We start from the raw sequence: 19,011 nt of genomic DNA on the forward strand, positions 1-19,011 counted from the left end.
ATGGATTTACTGCTCTGGACTAGTTTAATCTAAGTAGACACTGGAAAGTAAAATTGGGATGGATAGAAAAGCAGACATTCCATCTGATCCCATAGGTTTCCAGTTGGCAAACTGGGTCACAATTTTCTCCCATGCTCCTCAGAAGTTTTACACATGACCTGGAGACATTGGAACATATCTGCACTTGCAATAGGCAGAGGTCAAATACCTAAATAAGCTGACAGGATTTTTTCCCGATCTTGATTTTAACACTGTCGATCAAGTTGGAAACCAGAGAAGCTGGCAGCAGATGCCAGCGTTGACCAGAGTTATACCAAGTTCTTTTTTCATTGAAGCACCAAGCTGTAAAGGAGTAACACTGTAGCATTTGTCAGAAGAAGCAAGCTCAGCAGTCAAGCCTGCAGCGATACCAAAAAAAAATGTCATCCCAAAATGTTCATACAGGGTTTCTTATGCAAGAACTACTGTAACGGAGTGCAGTCCTTCGGTAACAGCAGTTACTGACTTAACGTTGTTATGAATGTACCACAGCTCTGAGGGGCCGAAGGGGCGGGAGCAGCCCCCTCCTTCCGGAGAATCGCAAGAGCACTATTAATTCGGATCTCAGACCCAGGCAAATGAGAGACAATGTAAAGGTTTTGGCCAGGGCTCTTAGTGACACCTGTGTGAATTGCCTGTCCCTGCTACGTGACAGCTACCACGGATATGGACACCCTCGGGCAATGTGGGGGTGGGGATTGCATCACCCTACTTTGATGGACATCTACAACTCTGCAAGTCAAGATAAAAGGGGACTGCAGAAGGCGGTACCCCAGAGAGACGCACCAGAAGGACTCGATCGCTCAACGCTCCCGTGATAGCTGGAAGCCAGTCAAAAGCCACGTGCGCTCCGTAACTTCTCTGCCTGGGGAGCGGGTGGCTGATAATACCGAGAAGGACTTCGAACTAATAACAGGGAAACAACGCCCCCCGATTCAACGGAGTTGCTACGTCAAAGACCCGGGCAAGTTTTGTTGTTTCTCCTCACTCTCTCTGAAACACATGAAACCCAGCGATTCCCCAAAAAGACTGAAGCCTGCAGACTTCTGAGTGACTTTTATATCTCCAACGGACCTCTCTATCTTTGCTGGTGAGTTATCCAGTTACGGGATACGTAACAACGTCAACTTGTGCACTTGCGTAGTGTGTGCTGGAAACAGCACATTGTTTTCTCCGTGAGAGTAACACACCTTGCTGCGGCAAAGCTGATCAGAGCACACAGACAATAAACATCTGTTCAGCACATCTGTTACGTTCCTAATTTTACTGAAGTTCCAGCAGACCTCTGCTCACCCGTTACAAAACAAATAAAACCCAGACGTGACTTAAGAGCCGAGAGTATACATGCAGCAGTTCTCCATATCCCTTTATTCCTTGATCTACCAAATAGCTCCAGTATAAATACTTTTAACTGCTCCTAATAATCCAGGTTTCACAACTACCAGGGTAGAGAATTCTATCGATTCACTAACCTCTGCAAGACATTTCTCAGTACCTCAGCTTTAAATGATTGGCCCCCGATCTTATAGTTATGTCCCCTTGTTTGAGATCCTCCCATAAGTGAAAACATCCTAACATCTACCATATGAAGCCCCTTAAGATCAGAAGTGCTCGGAAAAAGGTCACGGCTTATTCTTCCAAGTTCCAAGGAATACATGAACAAAATATTAATCTCTGTTGGTCAGACAATCCACTCACCTCAGGAACAACAATCAGAATCAGGTTTATTATCACTGATCTATGTTTGTCATGGAATTTGTAGTTTTGCGGTAACAAGTCTCCATTGTACTGCCTCCAATATTAATTTATCTCTTTTCTGGTTAGAAAACTAAAACTATTCAGAAATTCCATGTGAGGCCTCAACCAAAACCACATACAACTGCAATAAAACCTCCCTATTTTTAAACTCCTACTCCTTTGCAGTGAAGGGAATATACCAATTGCCTTCTTAACCACTTTCTGGTTCTGCCTGCCAGCTTTTTGTGACACACGCACTAAAAGTGCATGAAGGTTGGTGCTATTCTTGCAAAGCAGTCACCAAGTTAACACGGGTGGCAAAAAACAATATTTTCAACTATTTATCATTCTGAATGATAAACTAGTGTACTTTACTGTAGAGTCTTGAATAGTTAAAATGACCTAACCATTCGTTAAGTGCAGAGACAGATTCTAACCCCACCTCTTTAAATGGCTAGTTCCAATCACCATGACATAAAGGGAACCTTTAGATCGGAAGTGGGTTGAGGTGAAAAATCACGTGACAGTCTAATCTTAGTGCCAATGCTTTTAATGTTTAAAAAGCTGAGAAAAGATTGCATGCTTCAGCATAAGTACAACCTATATTTTTTAAGTAGTGCATCACTTCATTTGCATTTGAAATGTAATGCTGCATAAAAGTGTCACATAATACACGCTCACTCAACAGAATGCTCATGTGAATTAGTATGGAAATGTTTCCATCTTTATTTTTGTTTTAATTGATACAATCTTTAATAAATTGTGCACTGTGATAAAAAAATAATATCTGACCATTCTTACCAGGGACAATGTGATATAGTCCTCTCCTGTCAGAGTAATAGTGCAATAGCATGGAATTGTCTTCATTTTTTTCCACCCTGAAGGATGGTGCATTCATCTCCTAATAATATGAATAAAGTATTAAAACTGAATATTTGTCAGATAGCACTTATTAATTAGATTAATTCCAACATTACTCTCAGTAATAAAGTCATACTTAATCCCAAAAGACTGTCGGGATTAAAATCTAATACATTGCTCCTTCTTACCAAAAGAAACATTTCTGATTAAAGAATATCAAGTGCACTCCTAATACATATAAATTAAATGTCAAATCTAACAATTCACAAGGAATATTATGAGATTACATATGCTTCACAGGTTGCTCAGATATATAACAACATTACTGGATAAGCTCAGTAGATTGAGCAGCATTTGTAAAGGAAAAGAAATTGTTAATGCCTTGGGTTGAAACCCTACATCTAGCCCTGATACAGACTTTCAACCTGAAATGTTAACAATTCCTCGCCTCCTGCTCCTTCCACCATAGATGCTGCTCAACCCCCTAAGCTCTACCAACAGATTGGTTGTTGCTCCAGATTCCAGAATCTTCCAGCGCATGGTTGGGACATGAAAGGAAACAGGAGCAGCCAGTGGAAAGCCATGTGGTTACAGGGAGAACCTATAATTGATCCATCTGAGAATAGGATTGAATCCAGGTTCCTACACATTGTTCAAGGACTTTCATCCAAAGGGTTTTACAGTATTTACAAAGACTCAAATGTAAAGCATCCAGCCTTTCTTTAGCAGATCTTTCTTGTCATATCACATTATTTTTTCACAAATATGAAAAAAGTATGCAGATGCTGACAATCCAAAGCAAACACACAAAAAGCTGGAAGAACTCAGCAGGCTAGAACTAATTAAGGGTCTCAGCCCAAAATGTCAATTGTTTACTCATTTCTACACATGCTGCCTGGCCTGTTGAGTTCCTCCAGCATTTTCTGTGGTCATATTATGTTTCTTTCTGCACAGTCTGATTAACTATCAGCAACGGGAAAATGGTGTGCAACATGTTCTGACTATTTAATGTTAGGTTTGGGGTTTGTTCTCCAGTGTCTAGATTGTTATCTTGGAGCCTATTTACCCTTACAGGATGTAACCAAACCTCCTCCCTTAACACTGCTGATGAAAAGAGTAAAAAGACTGTATTAATGAAACACAATATTTAATCTTTTTATATGACATCCTTTCATGTAGAGCAATTATTAATTGTAAATAGGATAGGCATCATAAATGGAATACTAAAAAATTACTAAGGGTTTAATAGTGCTTGCAAGTTAACTTAATTATGCAGTCCCAAAACTAAAAGTTTATTTTGCGGCAATAAGGTTAACCTTGTTGCAAACTTTATTCTTCAATATACAAATTTCTTCAAGTTGATCGCAGTGAACCTCAGAAAACTTCAGTAAACTTGCCTGATATGACAATGAGAGGTAACGGTGTAAAAAATCAAGATTCTCGATGAACTCCATGAGATTACTTCCCAGAGTACGGAGCATAAGATCATATCCAGATCTTTTGCAAAATACAAAAAAATGTTCCCCAAATTTGTCCAGCAACACATCTGGCTTCATACCTGGAGTTCACAACAAGATAAAACATCAAAAGGCTTTCAGCAACAACTTCTACTGTTTATCATTATCCTATTGCAGAAAATAAATATCCCAAGGTACTTAAAGAAGGAAGGGAAATATGTAAAAATAATGAGAAAACCCTGAGTCATGGGGAGAGAATTTAGAGAGTGAAAACTTGCACATGAATATCAGTAGAGGCAGAAGTAGGGCAATTCAAGCTTTCAGGTGGCTCCACTATACAATAAGATCAAGGCTGATTTCTTACTTTGACATCATTTTCCTTCCCTAATCCTATGTCCATTGATTCTCTTAACATCTAAAAAAAATTTAACAATCCATGTCTTTAAAATACTTTGCACATCCACAACCACCACCCCCCCCCCCACCCAACTGGGTAAACAAAATGGATTTTGTTTGGATGAGGCCAAGTACTCAGGATTGTGCACAGTAGCTCACTGACATCTTCATGGACTTCTTCAACCGGGCTACTGTCCCCATGTGCTTCAAATCAGCCACCATCACCCCTGTATCAAAGAACTTTACACATTCAGAACTAAGTGACTACCACCCGGTGACATTGATGCCAATCAGCAGAAGTGTTTTGAATGGCAAATAACTGAAATTCCTATCCTGACATACCGGACGTGCACCAATATGCTTGCCGACAGAACTGCTCGGTAACAGATGCTATGGCATCAGTCAAGCACCTGGCCCTGACACACCTAGAAAACAAGGACACTTACAGTATGTCAGAATGCAGTTTCTGGATTTCAGTTCGGCATTCAACACTATGGTTGCACAGATTTTGATGAACAAACTCGTACTCCTCAGTCTAAATATACCACTGAGCACTGGGTGATGGACTTCCTAACCAACTGACCTCAGATATTCTGGACGCACAACTGCTCCTCCCTCCCATCATCCTCAACATGGGTGCCCCATAAGCCATGTGCTGAGCCCACTGCTGTACATACTGATCACGCACGACTGCACAGCCAAACACCAGAGTAATCATATTGTAACGTTTGCCAGTGACTTAATAGTGGTGGGCCTTGTTATGCTGTGTAACTCCAAATCATTAAACTAATTAGAAGAAAAACAAGAGAGCCAGGACTCTCTGTTCTTTACTTAAAGTGAGGCATGCTCATATAACACGGTAGTGTCATGATGTATGCAATTCATGTATTTTTACATATAACCCATAATGAATCATTTAAATGAACAAGAATGCTTAATCAAACGATGTATTTACAATATTACTCAAATACTACTGAAATACTGAACACACAATACGAGTCATTACCAAAAACAATGAGATAACCTATAGAGAGGAGGTGGAAGAGCTCCAGACTGGGTGTCAGGCAAGAAACCTCTTCCTCAACGTCAGTAAGACAAAAGAGATGACTATCAGCTTCAGCAGAACTCACTCCACTCACACGCCTCTTTACAATGGTACTATAACAGTGAAAACTGCGAGCAATTTAAACTCATGGGAGTACACACCTTGTACAATTCATTATGGTCCCAGAGTACATCCCACACGATTAAGAAAGCTTGCCAACACCTCTTCTCTTTGAGGAGGATGAAGAGAGTTGGACTGTGCACATCAATTCTCACTACCTGCTACAGATGTGCAGTAGACAGCATCCTGACATGCTGCACCATTGCATGCTACGGAAACTGCTCTGCAGTGGTCAGCAAGTTCCTACAACAGGTAACCTTCCTACCATCACAGCACGTATACAGAAGGTGCCAGAAAACATCCAGCAATATTATGAAGGATCCTACCCACCTCTAATACTCCCTCATTCTTGTCCTTAACCTGACTCTCAGCATCCTGCACTGACCCCAAAAAAACCTATGTCAGAGCCACAACGTTGATGGACACTGCAGCTCTGCACCATCCTGACCTGAAGTTCCCATCTTGACCTAGTGTTTGTCATATATATTAAAATTTAGTTGAGAATGCAGGTGGAATGATGAGTAAATTTCCAAATGACATCAAAATTGATGGTGAGGACAGTGAAGAAGGTTTACTAAGGTTACAGCAGGATTAGATTAACTGAGGAAAAGTGGGCAAAAGAATGGAAAATAATATTTCACTCAGTTAAGTGCAAAGTGATGCACTTTGGGAGGTTAAAGTGGGGTAGGACAAACACAGGGAGTGAGAGCATCCTGGAGAGAGCTGCAGAATAGAAAGATCCAGAGAAACAAGAGTGCCAACATAGGTAGACAAGCTGATCAAGAAGGTGTATGTCATTCATTGGATGGGTCATTGAGTACCCAAGTTGGGCTGTTATGCTACAAGATATTTCCGGGATGAGGAAGTGGAGGGATGGGTTAGTAAATTTGCTGAAGACACAAAGGTTGGAGGTGTGGAGGATAGTGTGGAGGACTGTCAGAGGGAGCCTGATAGGATGCAAAACTGGACATTGATAGGATGGAAAACTGGGCTGAGAAGTGGCAGATGGAGTTCAACTCAGATAAGTGTGAGATGGTTCATTCTGGTAGATCAAATATGATGGCAGAATATAGCATTAATGGTAAGACTCTTAGCAGTGTGGAGGATCAGAGGGATTTTGGGGTCCAAGTCCATAGGACACTCAAAGCCGCTATACAGGTTGACTCTGTCATTAAGAAGGCATACAGTGCATTGGCCTTCATCAATCATGGGATTGAGTTTAAGAGCTGAGACGTAATGTTGCAGCTATATAGGACCCTGGTCAGACCCCACTTGGAGTACTGTGATCAATTCTGGTCGCCTCACTACAGGAAGGACGTGGAAACCATAGAAAGGGTGCAGAGGAGATTTACAAGGATGTTGCCTGGATTGGGGCGCATGCCTTATGAGAAAAGGTTGAGTGAACTCGGCCTTTTCTCCTTGGAGCGACGGAGGATGAAAGGTGACCTGATAGAGGTGTAAAAGGTAATGACAGGCATTGATCATATGGATAATTGGAGGCTTTTCCTCAGGGCTGAAATGGCTAGTACGAAAGGGCATAGTTTTAAGGCGCTTGGAAGTAGGTACAGAGGAGATGTCAGGGGTAAGTTTTTTTTATGCAAAGAGTGGTGAGTGCGTGGAATGGGCTGCCAGTGACAGTGGAGGAGGTGGAACCGATAGGGTCTTTTAAGAGACTCCTGGATGGCTACATGGAGCTTAGAAAAATAGAGGGCTATGGGTAAAGCATAGGTAGTTCTAAGGTAGGGACGTGCTCTGCACAGCTTTGTGGGCCAAATGGCCTGTATTGTGCTGTAGGTTTTCTATGTTTCTGAGATATTGGTGAGATTGTTAATCGACTACTGTGTGTAACAAGTATTTGGTTAACCTATAGAGGGTGCAGAAAATGCTCACAAGGATGTTGCCAGAACTGGGGGACTTGACTTACAAGAAAAGAGAGCTGAGGCTGTTTTTCCTGGAGTGGAGGGAATTGGATGGTCACAGCTTTTTTCCCAAGGCAAGGGAGCCAACAACTAGAGGGCACAGATTTAAGATGAGAGGGGTGTAAGATTTAAAGGGAACCTGAGGGGCAAGATTTACACACAGATATTAGTGGGTATATGAAACAAGGTGCCTGTAGAAGTGGTTGAGGCAGGTACAACTAGAACATTTAAAAAACATTTGCAGATTCATGGATAAGAAAATTTTAGAGGAATATGGGATGAATGCAACCAAATATGACTGGCTTAGGCAGGCACCTTGTATAGCAAGAAAGAGTTGAGCCAAAAGGCATGTTTTGTGCTGTTTAACACTATGATGCTATGAAAATGCACAAGTTAAAATCCAGTTATGTGACAAATCAGGTTTCCACAGTGCTTATGAGGTCTATTGGGATCTTTGTGGCTTTTTCAGAGAAGTATCACCTAAATTTAAATCTCAGGAAGTAAGGATTCTCCTTGTCATGTACTCGCAACATACACATTTCCAGTTTTTAGGAGCAATATTTGGATCTGATATGTTATTTTTAAGTATACATTTGAACTTATTGCAATATTAAATATATAATGTAGTAGTTCTGTAAAAATAACATAGAACATACAGTACCTAATAATTTGCAGGCTTGCTCTACCATCCGCATTGTATTGTCATCAGAGTAAACTTTAAAATTCATAAAATTGTCTGGCACTCCAGCTGCTATTCTATAGAGAGAATAATGTTAAGTTGAAAATAAAGCTACAATATTAAAACTTCTTACATATTAGCACTCCTGTCAATGCTGCCTAAGAAAGGTAAAGGTATCAGAGCTGTAGATTGAAACGTTGACAAGAGACTGCAGTCTGTCTGTCACCTGTTTCACACAATTACACAGCCCATGAATAGTGCCACCTGCTGAAATATTTAAACTTTCCCACTGGACCTATCACACAACAGGTATCTTAGGCAGGTGATATTCACAATTGTAAGCAATGGGCTGAATATATAGAAAAGTGAGTTTTATCTTCACATTAATCATAACCATTCAAATATACAAATTGTGCTAAACTGAAGACATGCTGTTGGCTTACTTTGAAGATGTATGTGGACCACTTGAAAGAAATGCTTGTCTTGTTTTAAGCTAACACAAAACTGTAGTTGTATCCATAAAGTGTAAGCAAAAATAGCCAAAGCTTCACCTATACCGTCAAAATATTGACTCTCATAGAGGCAGTACCTCTCATAGATTCTCGTGTTATATATGATCTGAGCTCAAAGAATTCCCTGCGTCTGCAAATTGAGTAGATACACACAAGCTATAAACTGAAATCTGTTCAACAGATCTCAGTTTCATTGATTACATTGTTTTTAACCAATAAAGGCTTGGATTAGAAGTATGCCTTTAATAATCAACAGAAGTCTGAGACACTCATTTGCCCTGAAACTGGGAAATCACAAATATTGCCCATTTCAAACAGCAGTCCCAAGTTAATATGGTAGTTCAACAATGTTTGTGGTTATATTTTGGTCAGTGTAAGAAAACAATAAATATCTCATTTAAAAGTAACAGCATCAAATATTACCTTAATTTCTCCCAACTTTCTTCTCCAAATGATTCTATGATCAAAGACTTCAAACATTTGTTAATAAATCCATACTATAAAAAGAAAGTGTGTATGTATAAGTTAATTATCGCTTAAGGCATTTTAACATTAAAAATTTATTTTTGCATTTATATTGGTTAAAATAACTATATTTCAAGAACGAAAATCACATGTACTTTATAACTTATCATTTCGATATAAGAAGCTACAATCCTTCAAGCCCCTTTACTCTTACGGCTGATTCACTTTAGTCCACAACCTATTTGCTTCTATCAAATATATTCAAATATGAACCACCCTCGTCACTATCTTTTTAAGGTGTACAAATGTCAAAAAGCTTTAGATTTACACCGGAACCTACAATGCAAGTGTCGTGTAGTTAAGTTGCCTGCATTTATATTCAAACTGATATTTATAATATCATGCGATTTTTCATCAGAAAGTTCTTGCCTGTGGGAAAATTAATTTTCGATTTACATTTCTTCTGCTCGCCATTTTAGGCTGCGTTTTTCCAGCACGTGCCCTATTTAAATTTTATTCCGGAACACAATCGAACGATGAACGCTAATTCACAACGTCTCTCTACTACTGTCAAGATATTCTACCCTACGATGTGATATGTGCAATTATTTCCATTACAATATACCCCAGCATCTAATAAAGGACAAATATAATCTATCGCACACAGAATGTTGTGATGTGACCTGTATGTCTGCAGACGTGGTATATTTACATACTCCGAAATAACAACCCGCCAGGTCAAGGAAATATCAATTCACAATAACACACAGTCTTTCTTAAAAATTATTAACAAATAAGCAATCTCTCACACAGTGTTTGGCAATTAATGAGCGAATTCATTGTCCGGACGCTTATGGTCCAATGATATACATAGCTTTCAATGTATCTCTTGGTGTAAACACTTACCATCTTCAACCAGGACACTGAGGTTCAACATGTAGTTGGTGGCAGTAGGACAAGGAGGCATTGAGTTATCGGCACGCTAACTACTTCGCTTAAAACTCACATCGGATCAGTAATTTCTGGTGCAATAGGCGACAATTTCCAAATGCCTCTTCCTCTGCCACAAACAACCCGGCAATCGCCGAGAGACGTAGCTGGTTTCCTGATCGCCGTTTCTCACTTTGCGCTTGCTTGACCCTGGAGACTCCGGCTGTTCGCGACGCCCTCTGCAGAGCACCCGAGGTGTGTGAGCCGGCCGGGCGACTGGCAAGCCAGTGTCAGAAAACTGAATTCAGTTCCAAACCAAGCGCGCTGAGTGAGAGTGGCAGAGCAAAGAAATCGAGACAAAGAGAAAAAAAAAACAGAGGCAGGAAGAAAAGGGTTGAATTAATGTATTCACCCTTTTAGAGGAGATTTGGTGTGTCACCAAAGACACTTGCAAATTTCTCCAGCTTATACCGTGAAAAGCATTTTAACTAGCTCCATCACAGTCTGGTATGGCGTTTGGGGGGGGGGGGGGGGGGGAGGGGGTTGGTGGTTACTGCACAGGATCGAAATAAGCTGGAGAGAGTTGTAAACTTAGTCGGCTCCATCATGAGCACTAACCTCTGCAGTATCCAGGACATCATCAAGGAAGGATGTCTCAAAACGGCAGTATCCATCATTAAAGACCCCTTTCACCCAGGGCATGCCTTGCACTCATTAGTACCATTAGGAAGGAAGTACAGAAACCTGATAACACACACTCAACAATTCAGGAACAGCTTCTTCCCCTCTGCCATCTTATTTCTGAATGCACATTGAATCCATGAACACTGCCTCACTACTCTTTTAAATTATTATTCTTGTACTACTTTTTTAAATTTAACTATTATGTATACACTGTAATTCACATTTTTCTGTTATTTTGCATTGCATTGTACCGCTGCTGCATAGACAACAAATTTCACAACATATGCCGGTGATATTAAACCTGATTCTGATACTAATTCTTTGGCTTGGATTAAAATGTTTGAGAGCCATTTGGATAGATACTTAGGAAAGGAGTAGAGGAATACAGGCTCAATTTGAACAAACAAGAACAGAATAGATAGGTGTTGGGACCAGCGTAGATGATATGGGTCTACAGGACCCCCTTACTGTGCAGTCAATTCTGTCATAAAATCTGGGTAGCTGAGGTGTCAGTTTGCAAAAGAATGGCATAAACTTACCATACTAATTCTATGAATATATTTGCACTGATATATACAAAGCCTAACTTTTACAGATGTGTTAATTATTGCAGGGATGTTAGGTGTGCAGAGCAATCAAATTTGACTCATTGAAATTTTAAATACTGTTTACATGTGGATAACTTATGTACTTAAGTTGTTCACTGGTCATTATCTGGGCTATGTGCCCTCAATGCACTCCCAGTCTAATAAATACACACAGAAACCACACACATTTCATGCAGAGTCTTTTGGCAAGTATCACGTCTTCTGACAAGGATGATCAACTTGTACAGCAGTTTCAGAATGTCAGTGTTTAACTGGGTTGCATACACGAGTTCAGTGCGCATTTCTAGTTCTATCATGACTGCATAATCTTTTCACAGTTACCCATTCACATTTAGTTTCAGTTCACCATGACGACAAGACAGGAAACTTTAGTGTTCACACATAACCATAGGAATGAAGAAATCAAATTTCTTTATCCAAGAGCCTTGGTCCTTTAAAGCCACCGATTGAAAGTAATTGCAGGACTACTCCTAAAAAAAACCTATTAAATACTCACAAATTAGAAATATACTGTACATGCAAACTTAAATATCCCAAATACATTTAATAATTAATTAGAGGGAATATGTCCCTTTGCCTACCGGTACCTCACCGCTACTGCCGGTTATCCCATACAGTGGACATCTGGGAGTTTCTTTCAGCCAGAGGCTGGTGAATCTGTGGAATTCATTGCCACAGATAGCTATAGAGGCCAAGTCATTGAGTATAGTTAAAATGGAGATTGTTGATTCTTGATTAATAAGGGCATCAAAGGATATGGGAGAAGGCAAAAGAAGGGAAGAAGGGGTTCAGAAGGATAATAATTCAGCCATGATTGAAGCAGAATTGATAGGCTAAAAGTCCTAATTATTCTCCCATGTCTTATTGGCTTATAGTCTTATATTGAACAGTATAAATTCATGAATTTCCTCTTTGGGGTTTGCCGATAGGCCACTGTCATAGATGATAATGAATCTGCAGATAGGGGCTACATTAAAAATCTGGCTGAGTGGTGCCAATACAACAACCTCTTACTCAATGTCAGTAAGACCAAGAAGCTGATTATTGGCATCAGGAGGAGGAAACCAGAGGTCCATGAGTCAGCCCTCATTGGAGGATTAGAGGTGGAGAGGGGCAGCAACTTTAAATTCCTTTGTTGTTATTACTTTGGAGGATCTGTCTTGAGACTGGTGCATAAGTGTAATTACAAAGAAAGCCCAGCAACATCTCTACTTCCTAAGGAGTTTTCAAAGATTTGCATGACATCCAAAACTTCGGCAAACTTCTGTGGACGTGTAGTGAATGTATCACAGCCTGGTATGAAGAAACCAATGTCCTTAAATGGAAAATTCTACAAGAAGTAGTGAAACAAAGAGTAGTTCATCACCAGTGAAGCTCTCCCCAGCACTGAGCAAATCTACAGTATATGGAGCATTGTTGCAGGAAAGCAGCACTCATCATCCGGGATCCCACCACCCAGGACATCCTCTCTTCTCACTGCAATCATCAGAAAGAAGGTACAGGAGCTTCAGGATTAAGAGACAGTTAGAACCCCTCAACCATCAGGCTCTTGGACCAAAAGGATTTATTTCACTCAACTTCACTTGCCCCATCATTGAAATGATCCCACAACTAATGGTCTCACTTTCATTTTTTCATTTTCATTTTCAATCTTTTTTTTATTGATTTTCCAGTAAAGAAAAAATTACAAACTGGACTCACTTTTAAGGACTCTTCATCCAATGTTCTCAATAATTATTGCTTCTTTATTATTGTTATTACTTTTTGTATTTACATAGTCTGTTGTCTTTTACACACCAGTTGAACGTAGAAATTGGTATGGTCTTTCATTGATTCTGTTATGGTTATTATTCTATGGATTTATTGAATTTGCTCACAAAAATAAATCTCAGCATTGTAAATTGTGGCATATATGTACTTCAATAACAAATTTACTTTGAACTTTTGAAATTCCATTGAATTACCCTGCTCCTCCGCTGACACACTGCAGAGAGATGCACCATTTATATACAGGAATGCTGTATGGTTTTGGTGCTTCTACTAATTACTTGAGGAAACGCCTGTTAAAAAGTAACATACTTTTAGCATAGTGATGATACTTAAATTGTTCCAAACATCCTTTCTGGTGTTACAGTTGCTGAAAGAAAACTCTTTTTTTTTATCTTCCTGCCTTACTTATTAGTTAATCTCGGGGTTTTTTCCCAATTCATTTTAAATTTTCTCTACATGATTTAGCATGGATTAAACATTCTAATGGGCAAGTATTCAGCAGGACAGCATGCCTCAATAAGGAATTAATATGATTGCTTGAAGAAATATGCCAGTGATGCTTCTGTTCATACAGAACCCATATTCCCTGCAGAGAACGTGGTGCTGAAGTGGCTGTTTAGAACATAAAGCATAGAACAGTACAATAATGGAACAGGCCCTTTGGCCTACAAAAAAGTAAATTAAAAAGAAAACCCAAACCTACACAATGTCTAAACCCTCCACCTTCCTCATACTCATGGGCCTATCTAAATGTCTCTTAAAAGCCTCTAATGTATTTGACTCCACACCATACCGGGCAGTGCATTCTAAGCATTCATGACTCTCTGAGTAAAAAACTTTCATATTCCTCTTGAATCTACCCTTTCTTGCCTTCAATGTGTGCCCTCTGGCATTCGAGATTTCAGCCTTGGGCAAAACATACTCTCTGTCCACTCTACCTATGCTTCTCCTAATCTTGTAAACCTCTGTCAGATCTCCCCTCAGCCTCCGACACTCCAGAGAAAACAATCCAAGTTTATCCAGCCTCTTGTGATAGCATATGCCCTCTAATCTAGGCAACATCCTGGTAAAACTCTTCTGCACCATCGCCAAAGCCTCAAAATCCTTCCTATAGTGGGGCAACCAGAACTGTATGTACTACTCCAGATGTGACCTAACCAGAGTTTTATAAAGTTACAACATAACCTCTTGAATTTTGATTTCAATGCCTTGACTAATAAAAGCAAGCATTCCATAACCCTTCTTAACCACCCGGTCAACCTGTGTAGCCACTTTCATGGAATTATAACCTTGGACCCCAAGATCTCTCTGTTCAGCAACACAGCTAAGGATCTTGCCCTTAACAGTGTACTGTCTCCTTGCATTTTCCCTACTGAGGTGCTACACCTCACATTTATCTGGGTTCAACTCCATCAGCCATTTCTCAGCCCATCTATGGAACTGATTTGTATTCTTTGCCAGTCTTCTACACTATCCACAACTCCACCAATCTTGGTATCATCTGCAAATTTACTCACCTACCCATTTACATTTTCATCCAGATCATATATATAAATTACAAACAGCACAGGTCGCAGCACAGATCCCTGCAGTACTCTACTAATAACAGACGTCCAACTTGAATTAGTCCCTTCAACCATTACCCTCTATCTTCTATACACAAACCAGTTCAGAATCCAAACAGCCAATTCACAGTGGATCCCATGCATCTTAAAATTCTGGACTAGCCTCCCATGAGGGGCTTTGTCAAACACATTACTAAAATCCACGTGGACAACATCCACAGCCCTACCCTCATCAATCTCTCCCGTCACCTTGTCAAAAAACACAACCAAGTTGGTAAGACATGAGCTGCCCCACACAAGGCCATTTGGCTCCATATACTCATATACCCAATCCCTAAGAATTTTCTCCAGCAATTTCCCTACAGCTGACGTGAGACTGACCGGTGTATTTCTCTTGTTCCCTTCTTAAGTAGAGGTACAACATTAGCCACTTGTCAGCCCTCTGGGACCTGGCTTAGTGAATTTAAATTGCAGCACAGACATCAAGTAAATGGTTCATATAAGAACCTACCTTTAGCTGACTGTTCCAAACTCAGCCTTCATCAGAAATGCAGAATCAGAGTTGAACTGGAGGTCAAGTACCAGCACGTTTGAACATCCACACTGCTGCCTAGTTAAGTAGCAGAACTTTGACATGTTGAGCTTAGGAGACAGGCCATTTTATCTAGCCCTTTAACTTTACATCAGCCATTGCTAGCAAGTAAATGGATTTGTTTGTTTCGAAAAACAGGAATTATAGGCACACGGCTCATCTTCGTGTTACTTCTCTGTAAAGGTCCTAATTAATTTCTAGGACTATAAAATTCTTAATTATAGTTATTAATATTATTTTTAGCATCTTAATTATTGAAGATTATTTGAACTATTTTAAGTATCTCTGATTATCAAACACATTGAGTCAGATCGCACATACCCAAGCCTGACCTCTTATTTACCACACACTGCGGTCCGATGGTTGTTCTTGGTCTTGGCAATCACATGGTTCTCAGCACATTGTTAGCAATAATGATGCAGCCTTCTGCAAGAAGTTGCAGACTAAGCAAGCCAACTAGTCCACAGGATGTGGAATCTACGATGCACACATGGACTGCCCTACTTCTCTTTGATGTTTTTACTGGCTGTTCACTGTGTATGAGAACCTACTCTCTCTTAGGCATTACAGGGCTTGCAAAGAGAAGAACCATCAGGACCATCCCATCAGAGATGCGGCTGAGTGAGCCTCCAGATAGCTGTGGATAAACAGCTGTGACCCGTGGACCAATGCTGCTGCTCTCAAGCCAGAGCCTATCCACCGAGTCGAAAAGACAAGGACTTGTGGCAGTTTAGAGCTTTGAGCAGTGCCCAATCAGCGTTTGGGATAGATTGGCAAATTAAAGGAAGGTAGGGGCCATTGTTGGAGCAGGCATCATTGGAGTTTAGTTTTTGAGGCTTTACTTCTTCGAGGTTTCAGTGAGGAGAGGCTTGAGTGACAGAAGGCAAAAAAGCTGTAGGTAGAGTTTTATTTTCCTCCCTCACAGTTTTCCCTTCTTTATCGTTCCTCAGTTAGGAGCAGTACTGATGCCAAGCAAGACAGTGGAATGCACCAGTGGGAAGGCAGGGAGATCCCCAGGGTCCCTGATGACTACACCTGTGAGAAGTGCATCCATCTGCAGCTTCTAACGCTCTGCGTTAAGGAGTTTGAGCTGAAAGTGGATGAACTCCGGATCATTTGGTAGGTTGAGGGGTGATAGATAGGACATATAGAGAGGAAATTACACCCAGGGTGCAGGACACAGGAAACTGGGTGGCAATCGGTTAGGGGAAAGGGGTTAATGAACCTGTACAGTGTCCCTGTGGCCATCCCCCTCAACAACACTTTGGATATTGTTGGGACAGGAGAGAGGGGGAAGACCTAGTAGAGGAAAGTCACAGCAGTCAGGTCTCTGGTACTGAAGGGGGGAGAAGAGGAAGAAGAGGGATGCTGTGGTGGTAGGGGATTCATTAGGTTGGAGAACAGAAAGCATGTTCTGTGGACGAGAATGAGATTCCTGGATGGTACGTTACCTCCCATGTGCCAGGGTCTGAGACATCTCGGATCGAGTCCTCAACATTCGTAAGTAGAAGAGTGAACAGCCAGAGGTCGTGATCCGTGTAGGTACCAATAGCATAGGCAGGAAGTGTGATGAGGTTCTGCAAAGGGAGCTCAGGGAGTAAGGTGTAAGTTAAAGAGCAGGACCTCGAGGGTTGGGATCTCAGAATTGCTACCCATACCACATGATAGTGAGGATAGCAACAGAGAGATGATACAGTTTAACACGTGACTAAGGAGAGAGGGCATATGATTTTTGGATCATTACGCTCTCTTCCAGGGAAGTGGGGACCTGTACAGAAGGGACAGTTTGCACCTGAACTGGAGGGGGACTAATATCCTAGCGGAAGAGTTTGATAGTGCTGCACAGAGGTGTTTAAGGTAGCATTTCAAGGGGTGGGAACCAGAGTACCTGAACAGTTAGTGAGGAGGTTGTGCCGACAGATGTTGGTAAGATCTCAGGTAAAGTCAGGAACCAAAAGGATGAACATGGTGCAACTGATGTCCTGAGATGCGCATATTTCAGTGCAAGAAGTATTGTACGAAAGGCAGATGAGCTCAGGATCAACACCTGGAAATAAGAAACTGTAGCCATTGGTTGCAGGATGGGCAGCTCCATATTCCAGAGCTCAGCAGTTTGAGACACAGCCGAGCGGGGGTGTGGTGAACTATGTGCCTGTCGGGACACGCCCCTGCTGACTGCTCCTGTGGCTCCTCCCACAGGCCCCTGTATAAAGGAGACCTGCGGCCTGAAGATCGGCCTCAGTCTCCAGGACCTTGTATGATAGACACTCACTCCTGGTTCCTTCTTCCAGTCAATAAAAGCCGATATCTCGCCTACGTCTCAGTGTGAGTTATTGATGGTGCATCAATTTTATTGACTGGAAGTTTTAAAACATGGAACCCGTTTTGCGACCGGACCGGTTGGATTTGGACCCTCAAGACCCTGACGCAGCTCTCGCTTTTGAACACTGGCTTGCATGCTTCCAATCGTACTTGGCGGAGCTTCGTGCGACTGAACCCGCCGTTATGCACAGAATCCTACTCTCGAGGGTCTCCTCCAAAGTTTACTCCTTTATCCGGGACCTGCCGACCTACGAAGGGGCACTGGACGCCCTCAAACGACAGTACCTGCGGCCGGTGAACACCGTCTACGCAAGACATCGCTTAGCTACCCGGCAACAGCGGCCTGGCGAATCGTGCGCTGAGTTTCTCCGAGCACTACAGACACTCGTCCGAGCTTGTGACTGCAAGACGCTCACGGCAGAACAGCATGCGGAGCTGCTGGTGCGAGATGCCTTTGTGACGGGACTGAGGTCAGTGTACATGCGCCAGCGACTGCTGGAGAACTCGGATCTTACCTTAAGCTCGGCGATAGAGAAGGCCAACGCTCTAGAAGCCGCGCGGCATAACGCCGACGCTGTCCAGTCGCGCGATTCCCCGCCGGTTTCGTGGACGCCTCAGACCCCGCCACCGCCGGCTCCCGGGAGCGAATTCGCCAACGCCGCCGCCAGTCGCGATTCCACGAGCTCCCCGACCCAGACCACGGCTGTGGCCCGTAAGAAACTCGTGCTTTGTTATTTCTGTGGCCAAAAGAAACATCCTCGACAACGCTGTCCAGCGCGAGAAGCGACCTGCTCCAGCTGCGGAAAGCGGGGCCACTTCGCCAAGGTCTGTAAGTCTCAACCTCGAGCGGAGTGCAGCGCTGCGGGTGAAACGTGGGGGCCGCCATCTTGCATGCCGGGATGTGGGCGGCCATCTTTGTCGACGTCAGCACGCCCCGCCCCCGACCCTCGGATGCTGACCGGGTACCCCGGATGTGAGCGGCCATCTTTGTCGGCGTCAGCATGCCCCGCCCCCGACCCTCCGATGCTGACCGGGTACCCCGACGGCGATCCAACTCTGGCCACTGTGACTCTCGACCAAAGCGCCCCACACCAGCTTGCAAGATCCATGATGGACATCCAGGTGGAGGGGCATTGGACTGGATGCCTGTTTGACACGGGCAGCACTGGGAGTTTTATTCACCCGGACACAGTGCAACGCTGCGGACTTGCAACGCGGCCGGTCAGTCGGAGGTTCCATTTGGCCTCTGGGTCGCAGTCCGCAGACATCCGGGCGGGTTGTGTAGCGACTTTGGTGGTGCAAGGCACAGT

General features: G+C 42.3%; 1 protein-coding gene across 1 annotated transcript in view; it reads right to left on the reverse strand.

The window, feature by feature from the left end:
• The window catches only part of LOC132404814 (guanylate cyclase soluble subunit beta-2-like), a 45,862-nt gene extending 35,556 nt beyond the window's left edge, over positions 1 to 10,306 (reverse strand). The window contains exons 1-5 of the mRNA XM_059989326.1: positions 10,137 to 10,306; positions 9,189 to 9,262; positions 8,236 to 8,330; positions 4,035 to 4,195; positions 2,578 to 2,677 (exon numbers count right to left, since the gene is read on the reverse strand). Of these exons, the coding sequence (XP_059845309.1) occupies positions 2,578 to 2,677; positions 4,035 to 4,195; positions 8,236 to 8,330; positions 9,189 to 9,262; positions 10,137 to 10,139 (433 nt within the window). The 5' untranslated portion in view covers positions 10,140 to 10,306. The remainder of the gene's footprint in view (positions 1 to 2,577; positions 2,678 to 4,034; positions 4,196 to 8,235; positions 8,331 to 9,188; positions 9,263 to 10,136) is intronic.
• Positions 10,307 to 19,011: the final 8,705 nt, after the last annotated feature.

This window comes from Hypanus sabinus, chromosome 2 (assembly GCF_030144855.1).
Source record: "Hypanus sabinus isolate sHypSab1 chromosome 2, sHypSab1.hap1, whole genome shotgun sequence".
NCBI classification, from domain to species: domain Eukaryota; kingdom Metazoa; phylum Chordata; class Chondrichthyes; order Myliobatiformes; family Dasyatidae; genus Hypanus; species Hypanus sabinus.